The 26,165-nt window shown below is 38.5% G+C and overlaps 1 protein-coding gene across 1 annotated transcript in view; it reads right to left on the bottom strand.

Moving 5' to 3' along the window:
• The window catches only part of me1 (malic enzyme 1, NADP(+)-dependent, cytosolic), an 89,460-nt gene that overhangs the window by 29,111 nt on the left and 34,184 nt on the right, over window positions 1-26,165 (bottom strand). The window contains exons 2-3 of the mRNA XM_015017529.1: window positions 22,234-22,367; window positions 20,454-20,603 (exon numbers count right to left, since the gene is read on the bottom strand). Coding sequence (XP_014873015.1) covers window positions 20,454-20,603; window positions 22,234-22,367 — 284 coding nt within the window. The remainder of the gene's footprint in view (window positions 1-20,453; window positions 20,604-22,233; window positions 22,368-26,165) is intronic.

The following is a 26,165-nucleotide window of genomic DNA, read 5'->3' as shown; positions in this document are numbered from 1 at the left end:
TTTAATTTTAAACTTTTTTTTGCGAGCAAACCCCCCCACAATTTCTACCCCCCCCTTCTTTGAAAAAAAAAAAAAAAAAAAAAAAAAAAAAACTTTGCCAGGTGGCTTAAAAGACTGTTGTTAATATCATCACAGACAGCGGTGACATTGGATTTGTTAAGAAGACTCCCCCCAAAAAAATGAAAGTTCGAGAAGAAAAAAAAAAACTAAAACTAAAATGACAGATCAAATCAGACAGGCGGACTGACAGTAATTCCTAATCTGTGCTGTCTTGAAAATCACCAAAAACATTTGGGGTTCACCTTTCAGTTATTCTCTCCTCCTTCTCAGCTTATGTTCCTCCAGTGTGTATGTTTAGGGCTGCTGTCAACCTCCTGACCTATGACCCGAGAAGCCCTTAGAACTTTAGCACCACTAATAATCTACAGACATCTCATTAAGTCAGGATTCATGCTGCTTTAAATTCATTAGCGCTTTTTATGAAGGTAACAATCTCACTGAAGCAGAATTTCGCATTCATAATCCCATTATTTTTTTTTAGCATAGGTGTCAATGTTCAATGCATCATCTACTAATGTACAAATCAGTAGCCGATTGATTCAGTCACCTGTTTGCGTTGATGCTTTATGTTTGATTTTTGCAGATTAAATGGCAACAATCAACAGCAGACGTCCGGTGAGGAAAGCTCTCTTCATACGACGATAATAACGAGAACATGAAGTGTAAAGAAAACAACCCGGTGACCCGAAAGCAACCTCCCATCTTTGACCTCCGCCCACACTAAACACCACCAGCCGCCATTCTTCACACCAATTTCATAACCTTAATCCTCGGTTTGCTGGGTGTCGTCAATAGCACACTGACAACATGAGCACCGATCACTGGAAAAGAGCGTGAAATTAGTGGGAAAGGTCAACGTCGTGCGATATAAGGTTTCTCTAACTGATTAGGTCCTAAATCCATAATGACAGACAATGTTTTAAGGGTCTCGGGTGTCCTGGAAGAGAGCAGAGGATCTGGCTGTTGATTTTCTTCATTTATTTAAAAACAGTCTGCTGGTGTTGATACCCAGCTACGTGAATCTTCTAACAGCAAAGATGTTCACAGCATAGATTTGTTTTATATGTGTTTGAAGTCGACATGTAAAAATGTGTCTCTGTTGGTAATGACGTTATCTTAAAACGGGGAAGTGTTGTGTTTTCCAGACATATAGTGGCATTTTATAGCACAATCAAGTAACTATGTTTACATCAGTTGATATAAAAATGCTACATATTAAAAATAACTTGAAAGAAATGTTACTTTCCAGTTTAATGCCTTGAAATTGAAAAAACTCCTGCTCTTTCTGAAACTCCGCCTTCAGGAAGTCATCACAACATGGCTCCTCTAACCTCATCGCTACATCTAACCTGAGCTGATTGTTAGGAGCAATAAATAGACCACAGTCTGTGAACATCTGGTTGATAAATCAACTGTACCCTTTAACAGGATAATGTGAACCCCTTTGTCAGAGTAACAGTCTGTGGCTTACATATGTCAGACATTCTTCCCGGTTACAAGATATACCAAGTTTTCTTGAGAGTCAAGACCCAACCCAGCAGTCCGTTTTAAACTTCAAGTTTTTAGAGGGTGAATATAAGTTAAGTCTTAAGTTTGTCTTTGCCAACTGCATGTGATAAAAAACCAAGTGTGCAGCTTTGGTAAGCAGTTTTGTGCCTGTCAGTCACCAGAAATAATGCCATCGTCTCACCGACGCCCTCCTCTAAATTCTGCCTTCAACTTCTCTTTTAGAGAGAGAAAAAAATACATTTAGGTCCTTTTAATTCTAGTCTGTGGTCCATGACAGTGACAATTGAGATGATAGAAGGGAGACACCTTCTTTGGTTTGGACTGATCAAAAGAACTTGGACCACATTTTGGCCACCGGTTTGTGGTAGATTTGACTTTCCTGTGACATGTATTCTTGGGTCAATGAATACAATACTGAATGGTCTTTCATGAATTAAGTTGTCATTCTTCTTAGACAAGCCTGGACATAAATCTCCTGCCTCGCTCCTGACTTGTACCAGCCATCACCTTTAACCCTAGAGATGGGGTGTTTTAGATTACGTAAGTTTTTTATTTTGAAGATTTTACAAGTTTTTTGGGGGCTTTTTTGCCGTGGTTTTGGAAATTGGCCATCTGACGTAACAACCCCTTGCTTGCGGTAAGACCGTGACATTTTTCCGCACTCTTTTGGAAAGTAGTTCAAACAGGATCATCCTTCCAAAATTAACACACTAGATCCGGCTTCCAGACCAGTTGTTGGGATATTTAAGGTTTAATTTTATTAAGCCAAGGAAGTTCAGCAGGATCTTGCAAGAAGGCAGTTTTCATTAACAGGAGATTATTAATTTGAATTTCATTAGAGGGGACTATTTATCTTGGTTAGAGTTTAAATGATGATTCAAAATAAACACAAAGGCTTAAAAAGAAAATAATAATTTAAATGAGACTTGTTCCAGCCAAAGTTTAATGTCAGAAATAAGCAAAGTGTGATCTCTATCTATTTAAAAACGCAGGGAATAATGTTTATCATAATTAAAACATTATTGGTCCAGGGATGTTCAGTACTGTTGACTCTTAAGCCAGTTTTCATTTCTAAAAGGACAAATGTCTATTTGAAATATGCTTTCCTACTTTGGTGTCATGGAAAGTTCTGCTAACAGGAATGACCTCTGTCATATTGGCCAAAACTATTTGCTTCACAAAGTTTTGATTACTTCTTCAGTATTATATTTCAATCTGATTCTTTTCCCTTCATCCCATTAATGACAGACTTTGGTGCAGATCATTTAACTGTAATAGATCTGAGCAGAATCTGAGCACAGACATTCAAAGCACCTTCATGGAGACAGAGTTCTACGTCTGGACATGGTATCTAACCACAGGTTGTAGAAAAAGAGAACGACAGCCCAATATTTATGCCATAAAACTGCTGGTTTCCACTTTCATGCTTCCTTAGCTGCAATTTAATAAATTAATGGTGTTCAGCAGAGAAAGGAGAAGTCATTCATTCTGGCTCACTTCACAACCACTAGTTTCAATTAACTTTATTGGGATATTATGTGATAGACCATTATGAGGTAGCCCATAAATTGTGAAGTGGAAGGTAAAAGATGCAGATTTTGCAGACATTTTTACAAAAAGAGAGCTCTGAAAAAGAGTGGCAGGGATTTGTGTTAACACCATCTTACTTTAAAGATTAGCGAACAAACAGTGGCAAGACCCTACGGTGGCCCTGAGGTGCTAACCACTTCAACAATTCACTAAACACAACTACAAATTTCAAAACACAATAACATCCAGTACAAATTAAGAAAACACAACAATAACAAAACAGAAGACGTAGGTCCCAGCGGGAAACCTGAGACTTTGCTCATTTTACGACACCACTTTTGACTTTACCACTGGAAGTTATTCTGGCCTTAGTGCGTTTGTTGAAAATATTACCGGTAATGCAAATAACACTGAAAACACGGTGAACATGTGGAAGGAAAAGCTCTGATCACATGACACATAAACATTATGTGTGGTGAAAAGCTGACACTACACATTAATCTGACATAATGAAACATGGAGGCAGAATAAATGTAACTGTAATGATATTGCTGAACATCTTTAGCATCATGTTTATTGAAAGTAATAATCAAATGAGGGAATCAAGGGCAGTGAAAGTCTATCCAACAGGCCAAAAATATTGTGGTTATGCAGAATTTGCATGCATTATGCTTAAAATGTAGCATGCTAACACATGTAGCCCTTGTTTTCATGTGTGAATAGTTCAAGGGAAAGTAAAGTAATACTTTTGCAAGGCAAGACATATTGCTACATAATTTGGCTGTAAATCACCACACACACAAACACACACACACACACAAAACTGCCACGTAACTCTTGTTTTCATTAAGAGGCCTTCAACAGAAGCCTAAGATTGAATTAGGCTAGCTTTGCAAAAACACGCAGAAGCTACAATTCCGTCAGCCAAGCAGCTGACAGAACCAATACACCAGAAACAAAATAAAACTCAGCAATAACATAGGGTCTGGCATGGTGGTTTAAAAAAAAAAGAAAGAAAGAAAAGAAAAATCACATCCCTGCAGCAGTTTCAGTTGACACAAACTCTGTTTAGATTAAAAATACCACAATAAGAAGGAAACCAAACATGCAACAGAGCTTTGTATGAACACAAAAATGAGTTTGGGGAACAATCTTGAATCAGCTCAACACACTTATATGTACCCATAATCCAGCATTTCATCTCTGTCCATTATGTCTATTATAGTTCAATCAGGGAAGAAAAACTAAAGGGGAAAAGGGATTAAGAGAAGTGCTAGGTGTGAGTATTTTTCTGGGAATTTATCAACACACTAAAAAGGCAAATACCCAGTCATTTTTGTTATTGTCACTTCAAAATGAAAAACGACAGGCAGAAAATTTCCACTGATTCACTTTCCTTTTGCTTCACGCCCTCCTTTCATTGTGCAGCATGGCTTTCTAGAGATACAATCCTCTCCTCTTCTAAGAGGGTTTAACAGGATTCTATTATATAATGAGGTTTCAACATGTTGCTTAGATATCCTTGTCTTTGCACACCAAGCGAGAGCCACTTCCAGGCATTGGCCTCAGAAAACCATAACCCAGCTCCCACCTCATTCCACTGCAGCCCACTGAAGACATTCACACTCACAGAACTTTAGAAAGCTTTTCCAAGCTTTGGGAAGTGGGTAACTGCAGGGAATTCAAGAGGAATGAGAAAATAGTTTACCAAAGAAGACTGACCGTTGCTCTTTTAGGTTAAGACAATGAGACAAAAGTGCATGAAAAGACCACGGCCAACCTACAGGTGGCACAAAAAAAGCAAGAGAAGGAAGTGAGACAATAGACTTCTCTAATTTGTCTTCCATAGTGGCAGTTTCTCTGCGTGAACTCAGGACTGAGAACCTTCAGGAAAAAGTCTGTTCTGGTCCAAACGCCTTGCAAAAGGAATAAAAAGGGACAGACCCGATGAACCCAGCTGGTTAATAGATGAGATTCAGACGTCTGCGCCCAGTTTTTCCACTCATCTCCCTTCTGGCTCGCACGCCGAGCTGACATTTGAGGCACGTCAGTAACGTTCGGTGTGGGATGTGACGTGACATTCAGAGGAAACCGGTCGTTCCTCAAGTAAAGACCGACCAGAAGTTGGTTAAATGCCGCTTTGTGTTTCCAGCGCTGGTTTGACAATGCATTTTGGGAATGTTTGCATCAGCCCAAATACTAATAGCTCTTGTAGTTTTAAAAGCAAAACAACAGACAATGATGGAAAAGCTAGAGCTCTTGTAAAAGGTTGAGGACTGACTGAATGACAATGATTCATGGTCCATGACATTGTCAGTGACAGTCAGACAAAAATATGGATTTCCTTTTCAGATTGTCTGAGGTGGCAGCAGGGTAGCTGCTAGCGTCCACTATGAAGCAGATGGAAAAGAGCTTTTAGAGTATCAAATTTTTCACTGTCTACCACTAAGGAGATAACTCATGGAGTATATGACACCAAGTGAGAATGCAAATGAAAAACCAGTATATACTTTACTTTAGATTAATAGGTAAAAAAGTCAGGAGCCCCACATGTTTATGTTCTCAAAAGCATTTTAGTTTGCTAAAAGATGGCCTTTAAATTTACATCGGGATTGGAGAATGTGGAACATTGAGACGGTCGAAACCTGAAACCAACTGAAGGAAAAAGTTTATGTGGTCATTAAATGTCTCAAACCAATGCTTAAAATCGGCAAACAAACTACTTCATTAAGGTTTTATTCATCCCTTAAGTTATTTTCGGGTCTAATTATGTTGTTTTATTCAATGTCTTCTAAGAAAGAGATTTGGTCCAATGGATCAACAGGTTTTTGCTTAGATTTGGATGAGGGTCCCTCCACAAAGCAATGACTCATCATGATACTTCAGGCATTATGATGCCTTTGTAAAAGGGATTGTTTTTAGGAGGTCTGTCCCGCAGACTGAAGCTAACCACTTAAAAAAAAACAAAAAAAAAAAAACAAAAACACCCCTTTAAAAAACGTAACTCTTGTCAGGTTTGAATTAGATAGTTATGTGCACCGAGGCCAATGAGGATTTACACGAAAACCGTGGGCTACGAATGGGACAGGAGTTAAAAAAAATCAATTTAAAAAACACTTACATTTTTGCCATAACATACAACTCTGGAAAAAATTAGGAGACCACTGCACTGAACTGAAAACCTCATGGTTATTCCACCAAATATTGATTTCTGATCTCTTCTTGAGTTAAAACATTAATATTGTTGTTCTAAATGAATATGAACTCATAGAACAAAAGAACAATAGATAGATAGAAACTTTATGAAACCCTTTGGGATTTTCCCTGAGGGAAAGTGTAGTTCCCATCTCCCACACAGCACCAATACATCAAACACGTAATGTTTTTCTTTTTTAGTACATTAACAGCCCGGTCCTATGGTCCCTCTGTTTCTGTTGTACTCCTGTTAGCCCTCCTTCCAGTCTCCAGAGAGGAGTTGAAGAGATTTATTGCACGAGGGACAAAGAAGTTCCTCACAAGAGTCTTGTGTCTTTCGCTATCAGCTTGTGTTTCACACAGGAAGATCAATGGTAGCTACCAATGACCCTACTGCCACTTCCTGTGCCAATAATCATTTTTTCTGTAAATAATCATCTAACCCAGACATGCTGACAGTTTCAAATTTTAGAAAATAGTGTTTGCACAAGTCACCTTGATGGATTTGTTTGACGATAGATGGTCAGTTTTGTCTTGGCTCCACTTAGCTCCATCCTGTTCACCAACTAATCTAGATTAATACTAAATGAAGACTCCATGAGTTATCACTTGTAGGTAAGATATACACATTTTTTTTGCAAAATCTCACTTCAAAATTGCTCACCATGGTCAGAGACATGTAGGATATGTGGACAGCAATGGAGCTCTTTTCTGATTGAGCACAGATCACATCCAACTCCAAACTTTTATTTTTAAAGCCACCATACCCGTCATCGACTTCAAAAGGCTTTTATGTGTCTAACAAAGTAACAGAAACTCTGGCTGGAGCAGGACGGAGCCTGAAATCAAAGTAAATGTTCAGTTCTCCTAAACGGACATCAGGTCACACATCATGAAAACACTTCAAAGAGAGTCTAAGGCAAGTCATCTGGGGTCCTTTTTTGACTCCTGGAGAGGACTACATCAACACTAATGCTGCGCTTCACTTAACTCGGAAGATCTCATTTATTTTAATGACATCACATGCAAATTGAGTGAGGTCCACTTTCAAGTCAGAAAACTGGGGGATTTGCTAATTGTTGTGGTCAGAGACCAGGCTAACCACCATCAGTGATCCAAGCCCGGCAGCAGATTTATCTCCCTTTTATGGAGTTGGACTTTAAGAGCACGTTCAAAAATATGCATTGTGGCAGCACTGACGCAACACAAAATGAACCAACGTGCTTGTTTCTGCAACTCTCCTGATTTTTCTTCTTCTTCTTTGTGCGAAGGCCATATTGAATTTGAACTTTTCAGGCACAGCTATGACAACACCCACTGGATCAGTCATACGGTGCTTTTTAATTCTCTTTACACACTTTTTAAAAGGGAAAATACCTCAATCAAGCAACATATAGGAAACACTGACTGCTGCTAAAGCTCATGTTTCCTGGCATGTAGTTTTATGGAAGAACAGATATAAAAGCAGTGATTAATGAACACTCTGTTGACTTTGCTCTTATCAGTATTAAGGAGGGTCTCATTTCAACTTGAGGCTGGCCCAGTTTTGAACTGGTTTGCTCCATGAAAAACAAAATAAAACAAAACAAAAAAACATCTGCAAATTGATCTGAAGAGAAAAATAACTTGTTTTAAGGGTGAAGTTTACATTTGCTTAAACAACCATACATGTACACACATAGTATGTTCTGTCTTAACCCTTGTGTTTACAAATGGGGTCCAACAAACTCACACCCGTAAAACTTGGATAATTTGCCACAGTCCTCTACGTTTGCCTCAGTCCGCGAACGCACAAGGGGTAAAAAGGACTATGCACTGATGTTCATTCATTTTTGTACCCTAATCCTAACTTAAACCTAAACTCAATTCACACCCTAGTCCTAAACCTAAACCCAAGCCCCAAACTAGCACCTCTTCTTGTGGGGTACGGGATTTGGGTCCCATAAGGAACAGTGGATCCTCACAGCGCAAGTATTTGTTGGAAAAATTTCAGGATGATGTTTTTGAGCCTAATAAATAAAATTTTTCCATAAAATGTTACAAGTTTTCATGACTTGGGTGAATGTTATGTCACATGATATCTTTTCGAATTTGGTCATCCTATTCATACAACTTCAGAGTAATAATATTTTTTAAAAAGTCAGACTCCAAAACTGAACAAACTTTGCTGTTTGCGAGTCTCACACCAGCCTTCAAACGGGAAGGAGATGAAGATGTTAGATCTTAATGGTTAGTGTTCTTTAGTGGTTTGGCTTCTGCTGATTTTTATGCATTTAGAAGTTTAACTTTAGCTATATTTTTATGTATTTAGCGGTTCAGCATTAGCTTCAGCTAATTCTTTATGTTTAGCATTAGCTTCAGATAATTTTGTATGTGTTTAGCATTAACTTCACATAACTTTTGTGTGTTTAGCATTAGCTTCAGCATTTGTTTTGTGCTTAACAGTTCAGCATCCGCTTGTGCAGTTTTTAATATGTTTAGCAGCTTAGCATTAGCAGAGCAAGCACTTTGTTTTACCTTTAGAGGTCTAAAATGAGCAAATTATGATTTGATATAATATTCCTGTGTGCTTTAGTGCAAAACTAAATGTTCCTTCCTTGATCATCATGGCAGCCATATTGAATTTTTCAGTGGCTCACATTTTTTTCTCCTTTTTACAAACAAGAAAGTTCCTGGGATCTGTGTCAAGTTCTTGTATCCACATGTGAAAGATTTTGCTGAAATATTGAATTATGTGGTGATAAATAAAATGTTTAACTATATGGCATTTACATGTCCCAAATGAATTGAACCTGTGTAGTTCAGGGGTTTGAATCAACTTTACTCAGACAAGGGTGATGCTCCTAAAATAGCTTTAAAAAAGAGCCACATAAAACATCTGCTTTGGCTTCCACACAATATACACACACGCACAGTCAACCTTGACCAGAGTAATAAAGGAATGAAATGAGAGTTTCAATTTGTAGTCCAAGTTTAAAGAGACCCTGCAGCAATAACTGCAGACAGACAACGCAGTTAAAGCAGAATATATTAGCTCAAGAGCTGGAGGTGGCAAATATTTGCAAACAACTGACTTTTCCAAATGGAATTGAATTGAACTCAACAACTTTTCCTTATTTTAAGTTTGAAGGTGCAGATCGTTTGCTATTTTTCAAGGCTGAACACATTTTGTACATGCTGAATTCATTATGTTTAAATCACTGCTACTGCAACTTTGTCCTCTTGTCCCAGAGCACTGCAAGTTCCCGTCAAAGTCATCAGAGGACTTTGTGGCCAACCTGCGTGACATGTGCTGGATACATTTTGAGCTTAATGCCGCTAAAACACCACATGGTTGGCCCTAAAACTGCAAACCAGACTCTGTGCGACTCACCCAGAATATCAGATAAGCTCTAAAGGATATTTAGCAACTCCCTGTTTTCCAGTGTGGGCTGGTGAAATATTACCACTGCTAACCAAAATTTGGCACAGCAGCCAAAGAAGCTCGGCTCTGTAATTTTGTCCTCTGTGAAGATGTGAAGTCCTGTGGCGCAAAGGCGACAGTAATTCCCAACCGGCATGTTGTTATGAAAAGGAGGGAAAAGATTTTGGAAGAAATGATTAGAAATAAACATCTAGTGTCACCGTTTGGGAGTTAGTGTGTACCACAAAACAGATTTCATACACATTTAGTGGACTATCAGAAAATGCATTTCAGTTTTGTTAAGTTATTCTGTCCCCACACATGCAGAGCTACATGTAGTGACAGATAGCTAAACGGGTGTCTGACTCAGACATGAAAGTAAAGTAGACATACGTTTACTTATTTGTCTTCATCTCTACAACTTCATTAACAATGTTTCCATGACAACTCTATGTAACTGTAAATAAAAACATAAAAATGCCCATAACAATCATTTGTCTTAGATGATTGTTACTTAAACTACTTGTGGCCAAATGAGACTAAACAATCATTTATGAAACGTACTCAAACTAAAATAAAGAAAAACAATATACATCAATACTGTGCCATTAACATTAAATATAAACTTACAAACAAAGCTTCTCCACATCCACACAGGTGGATGCTAATGGATGCTATCCAGCTCTTTGCTGCATGCTTCCAATAAACAAAATGGCTGACCTCCGCACGTGATTACAAAAACCCAATCATTGCAGTTCCCAAACCAGCCACCTTGGGCACTGTAATGTATGCGCACAATGTATGTTTTCATTAAATTTCAATGTAGAAGCATCATCATGAAGACCATGATGGTGTACCACAGGTTAGGGTTAGTGTTGTGTGGAGTTGGGTGACAAAACCTTCAAACAGAACATTGTTTGCTCAATCATCTGACAATGTTAATGAAACATAGGTACATATTTAATTCATAAGCTAAAAATCTTATTTGAGAACCAAATATTTAGCTTTTCAATTAAGTACTTAGTTTGAAACTGAGCTTATATTGAATTTTGAACTTAATGACATAAGTGCATAAATAACATGGCAAATATACAACTTTGAAAAATTAACAACCATTTTTTAAAATTTAACCCAAATATTGATGTTAACTTTTTACCGTGTAACTTATATGACACCCAATAGATATGCAGTACCCTAGTGTGGTGGGAAAGAAACGATGTTTTCATTCTAACAGCAAATTAATTAGTTTAAAACTCACATTATACCCAGCTTCTTAGTGTCACTTCTACCTTCCTTTAGCATCATTTGTGGCTCTTTCATGATGATAACACTTTATTTCTTATTTTAAAACATAAAAAAATGAAATGATACATTTTAGACCACAGCTTGAAGGTTGCAGGGGCGTGTGGAGGTAGCGTGTTCCTATTATACATGAGGTTTTGCTCACTAATGTTCTCTTACGAACCTCCAAGGCCTTCACAGAACAGCTGTATTTATATTGAGATGAAATGACTCGCTCCATTTATAAACCAGGTGACTTCTATATAGTTTGAAAATCCTGCAGTCCTTCCCTTCTCTTGTGAAATGCAGACAGGTTTTTCTTTTCCAAGTGTTTTTTTGCTAAGTGTTTCGTCTAATGATTGGATCTTTTACTTTACTTCCACCTAAACTAAATGCACATTTTCATTGTGCATTCCTGTGCTTCGATAAATATAGTCTTCAACATCATAAAACTTGTGAGTCTTGAGTAAATTTTTGACTCAAAAGTAAGATTTTTAAAGCTGCAAATTCAACATGTCTGCCTACTTTTTTCAGAAAACAGTGAGTTGACGGACTTTGACTGGATCAAGATCAACACAAAGAGAAACTTGTCTGCAAGGTAGAAAAACCACGGACGGATGCTGCCAGGCGGGCTTTTAGGCTGACAGAAACAAGCCTTACAAAAAAACTCGAAACGAATACTCCTGCAGTGATTTTTTGATTTTCCAATGGAATCAATGGAAAAAAAAAAAAAAAAAGTTAACTTTTTCCCAACCACCTGGCTGTCCTTGCAGAACACAACACACACATGGAAACATGTGGCAATATGAATTTTCAATGGCCCATAAAATTCTGGGTCGCACACGATCCAGCCAGGTAGTCTCAACTGGGAAGACAGCTCATAAAAGCGTACATTTAGCTTGATTGCTTTCCATGTTTATATAGTAAATTGTACCACTGCAGTAGATTTCATCTGAGCATTAAATGCTACATCATTTATTGTACTTTGGAGGGAAGGAAGGGAAGGACAGGCAGGGAGATGGGCGACGGCTCAACTGTGCTCTGAAATTTTGTTGCTGTCACAAACTGAAGATGTTTAACTGTTATAAGCCGTATATTTTTATGCGAGTCATCAAAACCCAGATTGGAACAACTTCCAAACGTCTGACGAGGTCAAAGCAAACCAGAACCCGACTTTCTACATCTCCACATCATTGACACAAAAATAACACGTCATGCAGTTTTGTGATCAAATAGAGCAGTATCTGTGGCATCCATATCTGGCCTTAATGGAAGACGCTTTGTACACGTCTGTAAATAAAATCAAATGAAATGTCTCCTCCCAAACACTTACAGTAACTGAGTTTCCATTACAAATGTGTGCAACACTTTGCCAAGATTCCACTAGTGTAAAGAATAAAACAGTTTTGCAATTTTAATGTTTCCGTTAAACAAGAAACACAATAAAAAAAAATCATTAAAAAACACACATCGTCCGCTTCCTGTTGTTGTCTTTGTCTTCGTCTGCCAGTAGAAAAAGCCGGTTGCTGATCGCGACTCGTGTGATGCGAAAAAAAGCAGTTTTGTGAAATAAAACAAATTTTAATCACCATAGATCACTTAACACAAAAATGTTTTATCAAAAAAGAAAAAAAACGAGTTGTTTTTCAAAATTGCCCTGCTTCCATTAAACCAATTTATTTTTGGAATTCTAATTTGCTTAATTATATGGTCAATGGAAACACAGCTAGTGTTATTCTGTGTGTGGCCTTGCAATGTCTTAAGATCACATCCTTAAAAAAAAAAACCTAACCTAATCTGTAGTTGAACGGAACGCTTCATCATCCAGCATGTGTCCTTTCAGAGGAGGCCAAGTCGCCTTCAGCTGATACCTTTCATTAGAGGCTTAAAACTTCCTGCAGCTCACCCTCTGATTTCATCAAAGCGCACTCCTGAAGACTTCCCATGGCTGTCTGCAACGCAGTCCTCATCGCGCTAATAACTTAAACATCACTTCGTTTGGTTTGCGTTTTCAGACTGTCGGAGGTATGTCAAAGTATTCACATTCCTCGAAGTTTTCCACATTTCCTCATTTTACAGCCACAAGCTTTGAAGTTTCTGAATGGGGTTTTAAGTGCTACAACACTTGTTTTTTATTCACAACAAAATTGTGAATAAAAAATAGGAAAAAATGGCGGGGGAGGGGTTATTTTAACTATAAATAACCCATTTAGTAGACTTCACCAATTAGAAATTTAATTGCAGGATAAATACAGCTGTTCTGAGAAGGCTTTGGAATCTAATGTTGATATTACAGCTGAAGTTTTTATGGTTCCCTGCTGAACATCTAAAGGTTTTCATTTTTCCAATTTCTCTAGTTTCCCTTAAAAAAACAGTGCTTGACATGCATGATGGGTTGATTTTGTTCTCCTTTAACTAGAGCCCTTCCTTTTTTCCATGTGTTATATCCGTCCACTATGTGGTTTGTTGCAAACTCCCTGAGTCATCTCATGGCTTTTTATTAATTTAATCAATAAATAACCATCTTAAGTTGCGGCAACCTCTTTTTGTTTTGAGGTCGTTACCCTGGTTCCTGCTAGCACACCCAAAATGGAGACTTTTTTCCCCCTCATGAGCTAGTTAATAAATTATATAGACTCGTTCTGTTTTTATGTCTGTCTGGGGTTATTTTTGCTGTTTGTCATGGCTAAAGAGCAGTGACAAACAACAATACTTTGTCTAATTCACTTTGTTTGTCACGGTTCTCTGGTCATGACAAACAAAGTGAATTAGTTTATTTTAGTTACACCCAGAAGGGTTTTAGCTCAGATCCCATAGTGACACAAATTTGTCTGATACTTGTTTGTTAGTATGATTTAAAAGTAAAGTTTTGTTTTATTTTGTTTTGTTTTATCAAATCTGATACTGGTCCCATGAAACCCCATTTACGGAGATATTTAGGTCTTGCACACATGTAGCTGGGTCTTTTATAAAAACAAATATCTCAGCCACACCTTTTTAACAAACACGGTAGACGCAGAATTGCTTCAGAAAAGTTTTTAAGTCACGTGAACCCGCACAAATAGACACAAACACATAGGAAGCAGTGTAAAGAAAAGCTAAAACCTATGTTGGCCAATCAGATTGCTTCAAAACAACCACGACTTCCTGTTAGGAATTAAGCGTGGCACCAGGAGGTTAATTTGTGTGGACCCATGTATAGGTTTAACTACTTTTTAATAGTATATTATAATATAAAGTTACAAAACACAAGACAATGTCGGATCGGAAATTATGTCAAAACAAGTATGTGGATATGTTGGTGCAATTTTTGTTGCAGAGTTTTTATAAATAATTGGTTTTCGTGGTATAAAGCAGATTTTTTGCATAGATGAAAGGCCAAAATGCATAAAGACGTACCAGTTTTCCCAGATATCTGACCAAGTCTGGTCTGGGTCTTAGATTTGATCATGGAATCCCTGTTAACACTTACTAAGTTACGTGTTAACATGATTTAAATTCACACCGGAAATGAGAGACGCCCCAGGGAACACCAATACATTGTTCACTTGAAAACAGCTCCAGATACCTGCTTTGGCATGACTTATTCAGCCTTTTATGTCATTGTAGAGGAATTTCTGCTCTCTCTTCTTCATAGAGTTGTGCTGTTACAGCTGTGTTTCCACCAAACACGGTGTTTCTATATGCATGTTACTTGACTGTCAGTAATCTTTTCCACTGCAGAAAGTTAAGTTTCCCTTCCCTGTCTTCTCTACAAACTTGGAAAAAGAAAAAGATAGCACTTGTCCTCGCTCTCTGAGTTTCTGAACGCCTGGCTGGCTTTTATTTTTCCAGATCCTGACAGACAGCTGGAGAAGTCAGCCAACTCTTCAATCTCAGAGAGGGGATCCACCCCTGGGATACTAACATCCATAATTCTCCATCAGCCAGATGGATCGCTTTGTGTCACTTCCCCCAAGAAGCCCTTGAACAGGCAGTCTTTCTCTGAAAAGAACATTATTGGTTTATTTAGACGGTCTACATGAAGCAGCGTCATGGAAACGCAACCTCGCAAATGACTCAAGCAAGCGGAAGAGCTTTCATCCTGAACTCGGGATTATTTTTCGACAACAAAAACATCATCATTTATCACCGGTTAACACTTCCAGCTGTCAAACAAAATAAAGAAGCTATATTTATGGCAAGAACAGACTTCAGTTGTGATAAAAATAAATAAATAAAACAGACCAACTTTTTCTACATAAAACCATGTTGGTTAAAGGGCGAACAAATTAACAAAAATTAGAACGCCCACTATACTTCCCGTGATGTGAATACGTTTCTTTTTTCCTCCAACACTACGTTCCCCCCTCCGACGCATCTGAAGATCAGAGAGTCGGCCATATTTTGACTCTTAATGGCGCTTGACCTTTGGCCTCCTGCGCACGTCCGGTTGTCGGAGTGTTTGGTCTCAGTTCAGCAGATTAAACTGGTAAAGTCAGGCAGGACAAGGAAGGACCGCTGCTTCTACACAGAAAGTCTTTATACCTGAGAGGCTGTGATTAGAGGGCTAATCTGCTACCATGGTGGTCCGGAGACACACACACACACACACACACACACAGAAACTTAGTTGAACATATGGTGACTTCTGTAATCCATTAAGAGGATTTCTATGGTGACGCCTGTGAGTAAAAAGTCAAATAGAAACTGAGCTGTTTTCCTGTTATGGTGTTTTTTTGTAAACAAATAATTCCTTATAATCTTTTAACACATCAGTATAAAATATATTATTATCAGCAGCAGGACTTTAAAACAGTTATGCAAATAAACAATGTTATTCTGCTAATAATATGACAACATTGTCTAATTTTATTGTAAATCTATTTCCACTATTTTGTTATATCTATTTTGATCATATCACGAATAAACTAGGGATGCTCTGATCTGAATATGTCGCCTGATATACTTTTTTGAGAACTATAACATAAAATGATGAGAGCAGCGTTCAAGCCTTCTTCCTGTGACCAATTGTTAACCATTTCTAGAGAAGATGCAAAGGCAACGTCACACAGAGTGAGTGAAAGAATTCACTGAAAACAAGGACTTAGCAATTTTACAGCAACATTTCAACACAGTTCCTGGTTTTAGTTGCCATTTGCATCTTATTTTAACGGTCTATTCGGTTAACTGCAGCCATGTTGTCGAAAATACAGGTTCAAGATATTGTTATCAGATTGGAATTATTAATGAGTTTTAATGAGTTAACATTTAAAATGAGTTTTAAATGTTGCCGATTCCTCTGTTTTAAGTTAATATCGGAGAAATTTCCACGCAGATGTGCTTTTATCAAGGATATTTGCAAAGACAGCTGCTCAGACACTTGCAGATGATGGCAATCAGTGGAGAAAAGACGGACAGTGAGGCATGCTGGGAGAAGATTTGATTAATTCAAGTCGACAGCAATGCTTTCCCAATAAGGAGGAGCGCAACTCCCACCCATGGAATAATCTATGATCCATCAGGGTTAGGAAGGAAACAGAGATATTCTTCACCCGAGTCATCCTTGATATTGTCCTTTTCCTCAGTCTGCTTTGTTTCTCTCCAGTTTACTAGTATTTTTCTGGGAGGAGGTCATTTTGTGCTTATTTTGTTTCAAGGAAATATGTATAGATTAAAAAAATAAAAAGTTGTGGATTTTCGGATAATGGGCCACGGCCTGCGTACTTTCCCAAACTCAAACTGTTTGTTTGGTCTGCTGCTCAGAGCGGCAGGTGGCTCGGCGAGCTTGTAAAACAAAAGCAGTTGCCATCGGTAACCTGCATCCAAAGATGCCGATTCTGATTAGAGAGAAACGGTTTGAGTGGTAGTTGCTTTACAAAAAAACTGGGATCAATAAATAAAAACTGGCTGTGAATGAGAACAGCGAAACAAACTATGTGTGTTCTGATATTTGTTTAGGTTTAACAGAACGCCTCGGAATAAATTCAGTTCAACTTAATTTTATTTAAGATGGATAAAATATAGAAAACTGGAATATTTTACTCACATTAAGCATGTGAATTTGATTTCCCCACGCATTCCTCCAAGCATTGTGTTGCATCTTTTGTTGTGAGATTTTGTGAAAATAGTACAATAAATGTCAGTTTTTATTGCTATATCATATTATTTGTTTTTTTTTTTATAAATTCTTTTGTGTTACATCATTGGATATACGTTTCTCGTGTCATGTTATAGCAAAATTAACTATGTTACCTCAGTTGTTACAAAAATGTTATATATGTAAATATCTTAAAATAATTTTGACCCCTTGAAACTGGACTCTGTGTCTTTAAGAAGCTCCTGCTTTTTCTCCTTCAGCACATCATAATTTTTCCATTATACTGTTTACAACTCATTATACTGTTTAGTTGTAAACAGTATAATGAGTTGGAGTGAAAAGTAGTTTGCATGATGAGCTCAGAACAGGTGCAGCTCCATCAGGTGTTTGTTAATAGCTGCTGCTGCTAGTCTAGAGGAGCCGAGTAGAGGAGGTGCAGGGGAGGGCTGCTCTGTGAGGAGGAAGCTCAGCTTGCAGGAAATAAATGGCATTTTGTGAGAACAAACGTTTAGGCACCCCGAATGGTTGCCACGGGACATTCAAGGATTTCTCAAACATGCATGAATGAATCAAAGCAAAACTGCAGGTATGTTTTTGATGAGGGAATAACATTATGACATGACGTAAAGCTTAAAAAAAAGTCACTTTTACATAATACCACGGAAGAGAAATGACTTGACTGAAATCTGTTTGGGCTTGTCAGAAACATCCCAGCTGGATTCTGGTTAACAGACCTTTGCCCAACAACAAAAAAAACATATTTCCTATAGAAGCTGTTGGATCTGGCAGAAGTACCTGCTCACATGCACAACCACTGAGGCGGAGTGTAAAAGCTGACTCTTCCAGCTAACTGAGTATGAGAAGAGGGAAAGCAGGATGGAAATAGTTTCCAGTAAGTTCAGTGTGGATGGAGAAACAGGGAGATGTTGGGTAACAGTGCTGTGCGCATGGGAGAATTTGGTTTGCCAAGGCATTTCTAATAAAACTATTTGGGCATCATTAGGAAAACCCGTCATTCCACAACTAATCATAAGCACAAGAATAGACAGCATGAATGTATGCATGAACCACCAAACAAAGCAGCATTGCTGCAGAGCAGATGGCCAGTTGGGGGAACATCCTCAAACGTCTACGGCTACTTGGAGCCTTGCTATATTCCTAAGCATGCCATGTTTCAAAGGATTGTCAAGATCTTTGATTTTGGCGAATATTCCAGTATCTTGGAATCCAGATATTCTTCTGGATTCCATGAATATCTTTAAAAGGTTAGCTGGACTGTATTCCCAGAATATTCATCCTTTTAATTGTTTAAAACAGCAGTAAGTGTGCCGTAAGCGAGACTATGAGGGTTCAAAACACAATTAACTGGGGTGGTCTTCCTCATTTGAGGCTAATTAGAGTAAAAACACTCGAAACCTCATGAATCTGGTTAACAGCAGGGAGCAGATCCAAGTAAAACAGATTGTAGCCCTGAATGCACCACTGGCAGGGGTAATGGGGGGCGTGGCTATCAACTGTTGCTGTTGCCGGGAGTTTTGGAGGAGTTGCTGTCAGGGAAAGACATAAACCAGATGACCTTACAGGGAAACGCAATTTTTTTTAAAAAAGGTTTTGACACGTGTGTGTATTTTAGTGAAAACTATTGTTTTAATTGATATGCGCAATCAGAAACGTCTTAGCCAGTGTGTTTATGCATTTTTACACAATGTCAAAAATGACATTTGCCGCCATTTGCTTGTTTCACTAATCAAAGTGTTCATGATGTGCTATCAAATTTGTGTGGCCTACCACTGGGTGATTTTCTAACCTCCCAAGTGGGAGTTTGAACTCATGTGGTAAAGATTTATCATGTTTTCCACTGTCCTTTGTTTTACGAACAAGAAAAAAGAAAAAACAGGTTCTCATCTCAGAAAGGAAAAAAAGCTGGCAGCAGCTCCTGCATGATAAGTCAATTCCTTCCACTGAACTCCATGTGCTGCGTTTGTACAGAGGCTGGCATGACCAGTGGAGTGATTTTGCCACACATGCAGCGACGCAAGTGTAATGGCAAAAAAGAACAAGGAGTACTGTACAGCAATTAATAAAAACAGGGTGGGGCCACGCTCCCATGAACTAAACAATGGGAGAAAATAACAACATGTCCTTCCTTTTGAGATGCTTTCAAAGACACTGAGGGAATAATTATCAAGGCATGCATCTGATGTTACCAGGTTTAAACTACACACCAAATGGAGGTAAATACACTGGACTAAAAATCAAATAGAACGTCAGGGAAGAGATGCAACTCCAATATTGATGAAGATTTGACAGCAAATGTCTACAAAACATGAAAACGTGGGAGGTCTTAAGCACCAGGTAGTTAGACTGGACAGCAGGCCACAGACGTTTGGATTCACAAGAACGAAACAAGATGAAAACCCAACAATGAGGAATCGTCCAGTTGAGGTCTGATCAATCTTTGGATTTTCAGTTTTGAATATCACAGAAGTAAAAGTTCAGACTCAGTGGGAAACAGTGAACTAACCCTTCATTTAGCACCTTAGCTCCACAGCAGATGCTAGCCTTTGTGGTTTAAGCAGCTAATTGTTAAAAAGTCACCACATCCTCAGCGTAGTCACAGCGGCTATGTTTCCATCGTTTATTTTTTAAATACGCATTTTGAAGTATCGCATTAAGGAAGGTCAATGGAAATGCCAAAATTTAAAACAAATTCTTCACCATAAGCACAGAACTCTGAAAAAAAAATCTAAGACCAGCTTGGCTGGGAGGTATTTGCTCCACGCTAGTTTGCAACTCTACATCTTTGTCTATGACAGCCGTACTTAACGCCAACACTTGACGAAATTACACTTTAAGTAACCTGGTTAACTTGCTCCAAACCAGTAGCTGGACACACGGCTAATTCGCATTTTCTCTTTTGGAATATTCTAAAAGTTCGCTCAAAATTCTCAAGACAATTGGGAGGAAACAAAGACAGTTTACATTTGTGTCTTCGTTGACCGTTTCCTTTTTCTACCCAAAATGCTACTTTGCAAATAATTTAAAATCAGTCAACACATAAACAACTTCCTGCCTTACTTAAAAATAAAAGCCTAAACCAGAGATACGACAAGGTAGCATAGTGATATTTTGTGGTTTTTCGAAAGACGCATGCTTACAGCAAGTGGATGGTACTTTGCAAGACATACTTCATGCAGATAAAGAATGTACTGGCATTTTGATGTTACAAGATCTTCTCGCATACACACAGAACATGTGACAGAGGAGCAGAGAAGACAAACTGAGGAAAGGAAGGTGAAATCGAACCAAAACACTTTAAGAAAACCAAATCCAGACCTATCCTAATGGACCATCAAACAGCTGAAGAGTAAAGCTATCGTCAGGAATGTGATCTACCTTGGTCTTCTAAAGATGAGGCCGTACTGCTGGCAGGCCAGGCCCACAGTGGGAGTGTAAATGATGGGCATGAATCTCTCCACGTCCGATGTTATGACTCTGTAGAAGAGCTTCTCGTTCCGGTCCATGAGCCCGATCAGGAACACGTACCTGCAAGAGTCAGAGGATGAAGAGAATCTGTCAAACCTTCATGCTCTCTGCATCTCAGTGATGATATTTGCTAAACCAAATAACTTTTTCTTCCCTCTTTCATACACTCAGACGTCCATATGGGTGCAATCAATATACCATACAGCTAAAAGCGCTGCACGAGTGAACTGCACTCAATCCTGATTTCTGCAGAACAATTATTTTTAAAGCCATTTTTGTTTTACTTCCAAATGACTGAAAAAACATACAAGATGAAAGTGGACCTACAGACATGTGACACAAGCTCTTTGTTCTATAGACCGAGTGGGAAATGAAGGCATGTGTGTGTGACCTAAATTAAGCGCCATTTGCCAGAAAGGACTCAGTTCCTAATCAGGGAGGTTTCCATAAAGCCATGAACACAAGGTGCCTGTTGCTGAGAGGAGGAGCACCCTGCAGGCTTTGTCTGTTTTAGGTTAGGGTCCACCAGCTGCTCTTTGGAGATCTGCTGCATAAATATATATTTAAAAAGGTTAATTAAAAAGGTAGATAAAATTAATATTAGAAAATAAAAAAAACGTGTCCTTGCATCTTATTTCCTTACCATCTGCTTTATGTCTGTCAACTAAACAGCAAACTGATGAAAGATTTCTGTTGCATGGAATAACAAGATCAAACTGCTATTTGCAAAAATCCAAAGTCTGCTGAGGGAAACCAAAGGCTGTGATGGATGGACAACAACCAACTGAGGTTTAAAGGGGCAACATTATGTATTTTATAGCATAATCAAGTAACTATCTTACCTTCAGTTGTTATGAAAATACTATGCATGTCAAATATTATTTAAAGGAAAATTGATTTTGTAATTTAACACTTTGAAACTGGGCCTCTGTCTCTTTAAAAAGCTCCTGTTCTTTCTGAAACTCCGCCTCCAAGAAGTCATCACAACATTGCTCCTCTATTAACAAAATCTAATGTTGCACTGAGACTTAGCTCGTATAATGAGCTCAGCAGATGCGCAGATCTACCAGGTGTTTGCTAATGGCTGCTGGCTAGTGTGAAGGAGATGACACTGAAGCTGAAACTGCATCTCGAAGGAGGAGCTAGGTCTACCCAAGTGTTTTGCACAGCTGAATGGTTGCCACAAGAGATTAAAGGATTTTTCAAACATGCATGAAAGAATCTTGGCAACACTCCAGGTATGTTTTTGATGAGGGAATAACATTATAACATGATGTAAGTCTCAAAAAAGTTGATTTTACATAATATTCCCCCTTTAAAAGTATATGCTTTTTCACAAACCTTGAAACTTTAGTCAAGTCTGCATTGGGTGTGAATTTTCTGAGAAACTGTCACCAACGATTTTGTGTGAAACATACTAAGAATTCAACCTTTGACACGTCTCAATGGATAAAGGATCTCCAGGAAAAGGAGATCAGGGAGCATGAAGTAAAATTTATGGTATGAGAAGACGGATGATCTCAGAGGACAGATAGCTAATCTGCCTTCTGTGTTTTGAAAGGCTCTGCACAAAGGATCTGGTTACACAAACAGAGGATCAGATGAGATTTAACTCTTACACAGGATAACATACGAAGTCTGTTGGAACGCACCGCAACATCCTGGCTGGTTTTGTGTGGAAGCGTCTCACCTGTCCAGGTCGTCCCTTTTCATGTCGTAATTTTTGAGGACTCTGAGCACCTGGACATCCTGGCTGATGAAGCAGGGCGGCACCAAGCCGTGGATCCCCAGCTGGAGACGCTCCTCCAGGGAGAAAGCCATTTCCTGTAAGGACAAACATTATGACAAGATGCGGAGGACGTGTGTCAATCACCCAAGACAGAGGCTGGAACCAAACAGGGCCAGTGGCCTAACTCAAATCTATTCCAGTGGTGGTGTAAAAGTATTTATACCTCTTTGGAGTTTCTCAAAAAGTTCATGGGAAAAATCAGCGGTGGTTCTAGACCAGATTTATCGAGGGGGCCAGGGTGGGTTCAGTGTTTTTCATGGAAGCACAGAAGAAAGGATCGGAAAAAAAAAACAGCCAATATTTCCTTATTTAATATATTGAAGCTTCAACAAATATTATGCATATTTGTTGAAGGTGTCACTATGTTGTGACAGTATAGTATGACTCAGTTATCCATCCATCCATCCATTTTCTGAACACCCTTGTCCCTCAGTGGGGCCGGGAGGGGTGCTGGTGCCTATCTCCAGCTAACGTTCCGGGCGAGAGGCGGGGTACATCCTGGACAGGTCGCCAGTCTGTCGCAGATGACTCAGTTAATCTTTGATTAAAAAAAAAAAAATCAAGCTCCTCTGCCTTCTCCTTCTGCTTACTACAAACAACCAATCAGAGCCAGGAGGCGGGTCTTAGCTTTGAATGCTAAGCCAATGATGACATTTAAATGGTTTTGCTGGAAAGGTAAACCGCCATTAGTGCACAGGCAGTTGATAGACAGCTCTAAGGCCCTCCCCCCGGCTCTGATTGGTTGTTTTGTCAGGAAAGGTGGAGGAGATCGATCTATTCACAGATTATCTGTCTCATATTATACTGTGACGACTTGGTGACAATTTTAACAAATATGTCAAAAACATTTTTTAAATTAAAAATAAAAGTTGCGTACTCCAGCTGTAAGGAGCCACTTGAAATGCTCTTTCAAGGCCCAGTCGCCCCCATTTCTAGAATCGTCCATGGATTTGTGGATTTTTATGAGAAGTAGTTCTGTCAACAAAAATTTCCTCCTCTGCTATGGATCTCTGCTACTTTTAGCTCTACGTGTTTATAGGTTTGAAGTCATGCCATGCTGAATGAATATCGTCACCTTCCTAAAATAATGGCCCAAGTCATTTTTTTGCCAAAAGTAGTTTTTGCACTAAAAGTCATCACCTCTGTGATTTATGCAACTCAAAAAAGACAAAAAGAGAGAGAGAAAAAAATCACTTTTTGGCAAAAAAAAAAGACTTAAGCCGTTATTTTTAAGAAGAGGATGATAGGGTATGACACTAAATTCTGAAAGTGGCTGGAAACATAAGGATGCTGGACAGATGTTTTTTTTTAAAAGGAAGAAACATAGAACCACAAATATTTCCTTCAGTTCAAAAGTGAATTCCGGACATACTCTTTTTTATTTTATTTTCATTTAAAGTTTGAAAAGTCTTATGTATACCAATTCAAAATCCCCGACCACAAAAAGTAAATCGAGGCACAAAAAGAATGTTGTGTTTTTATCAAAGCAAGAGTTAAACTTACTTACTTTGCATGGAGGGAGAGAAATCACTGGCCAAACAGTCTTACAGGACAGGATGTTTATTCTCTGGCATGTACTTCAGGGCAAGTAAGACGAACAGCCGGTCAGATTAACTCAACAAGTTACAGGAACGTAGGTGTAATAGTGGTTCAGCACATGTATTGTGTTCCATCAAAATTATGTGTTGCTTCAATGTTTGACGTGTAGCGCAGACAGTTTTCTACACTTTGGCATGCTTCTGATTATCCCTAAGAGATTTAGTCACCCCATGTTCTCAATTTACAAAAATCTGTACCATAGTAAATTAAAAGCAAAGCATTAGATTTTTTTTTTTTTTACTCTGTCAAGAATCCAAACGTGATTGATCGTCAAGGTTGAATGTTCCTCCCAAAATTGTTTAACATTAACCAACTGAGAAGCTGGAGTTGGAAACTCCCTCATTAACCTTTGCTTTTTTTTTTTTTTTTTAAAGAAAAACAAAGAGTTCAGTTTCATTTAACCACAACCAGGTCTGATTACCGCCTGTAGAATCAAGAGATTTCTTAAGTAGAACCTGTTTGACAACATGAAGCAGACCTTAAAAGGCATCACAGAAATGCACTAAAGAAATTCAGGAACAGCCTGGAAAAGGCTGCAAAGGCGTTTCTAAGTCTTCAGGACTCTAGCGAAATACAGTGAAAACTATTATTCACAGATTGAGAGAACAATTCATGACTGACAATAAAGAACAAAGAGACTGGGGGAAAAAAAAGTGGGATTAACGGGAGAGTTTCAAGGCCAAAACCACCTACGTCACAGTTGGATTAGAAAAGTACAAATTTTGATGAACCTCAAGACTTTTTGGAAAATATTCTACATTACATTTACTATCTCTGTCTGATTTTAAAATGTGCTAAATTATTTGAGACACTTTTGTGCAGCGAGAAAGCAAAAACAGTAGAAGTCTGTGGAAAAGCCAAAACTTTTCTCAAAACAAAACAATTTTTCTTTTGAAAAAAATATGTGTGTGAGACATACAGTTTAGCTTTTATACGTAATAAAAACATAAAACATAAAAAGTGGTGTGTTAAGCCGTGGTATGCGGCGTGTGATTACCGCTGCGATAAGGAATTCTGATACATAAACACAATCAGCAGAGGCATGCACTTGTCTGTTTTACTGGACTCCTGACAATCCTAACAGGTTGACATTACACACATTGTTAACATTTCTCCAGATTGTAACAGAATGGTACAGATTGATTGGAAGCCATTTCTTTCTTTAAAGTGAAAAAGCTCATTCTGATCCATTCTTTGTTGGAACACAAGGATTGGTATCTGAGGTTATGGCATTTTTAAATGTGTGAAGGAAAAATGTCTATTTTCTTATACACAAAGCAATCACTTATGTCGCTCTGAAGTTTACGCCGTGGACAGGAATGCTCAGAGAAAAGATTTCATAAATCCTCTGACCCGCCAGGTTATTTTTCCCTGAAGGAGCTCTGTGGCAGCCTTGTGTTAAAGGGACCGTTGTTTACCAACAGTCTGGTGTGATCACCGCTCTCAGAGTCACCGATTCTTAAACAAACTGCATACAGAAGACAGACATGAACGCCCTCTGACCTTCTATGGCTTTCTATCTTGCTCACCTTTGACACCCGGCTGGAAATCTTACAGGAAGTCCCACACCTGCCGTGTCGCGATTGTAACTTTTGGGGCCGTCTCACCTTTGATCTTTTGAGGTTATTTCAAAGAGAGGACACTGATCTCCTGCCCACCTGTGCCATCGTTTACCAATCAACTCATGTGAGGGAAAAGGGTTTTTTTCCACAGATTGACCACTCAAGAGGAAAGTAATGAAATCTGAAAAAAGGTTGTTATATCTCCCACAGAAACAGATAAACAAATAAATAGAGGACGGTAGAGGAACCCGAAAATACAAGTAAGAGTAGCACTAATTCAAGTCAAGTAAAAGTAAAAAAAATATAGCTATCCAAGAAATTACTCAATGGTAAATAAGTATTTCATAAACAGGTGCCTCAAGTACTGAATAACTGATCAAAACATCAATCATCTAATATTTAAAAATGATATCATCAGCAGGGCCAAAACATAAAGTTATGTGGAAATTTTTGTGTATTAATCAAAAGGATCAAAATGAATGATTTGTTTCCCCAAACCAGTTTCTTTCAATATAAAACGTATGAAGCTTTAACAAAAACCGCAGGCATGCGTGTGTGTGTGTGTGTATGTGTATGTGTATGTGTGTGTGTGTGTGTGTGTGTGTGTGTCTGGCGAATTGTTGGTTAGAACTAGCTTCTTCTTCATTTTCATTCAGCAGGTTACTAACAGCA

The sequence above is a fragment of the Poecilia latipinna genome, unplaced genomic scaffold (genome assembly GCF_001443285.1).
Source record: "Poecilia latipinna isolate Pla-1442-1.1 unplaced genomic scaffold, P_latipinna-1.0 Scaffold76, whole genome shotgun sequence".
Lineage (NCBI taxonomy): Eukaryota > Metazoa > Chordata > Actinopteri > Cyprinodontiformes > Poeciliidae > Poecilia > Poecilia latipinna.
The sequence above is the reverse complement of the archived record's forward strand: the minus strand, read 5'-3'. Positions and strand labels throughout refer to the sequence as shown.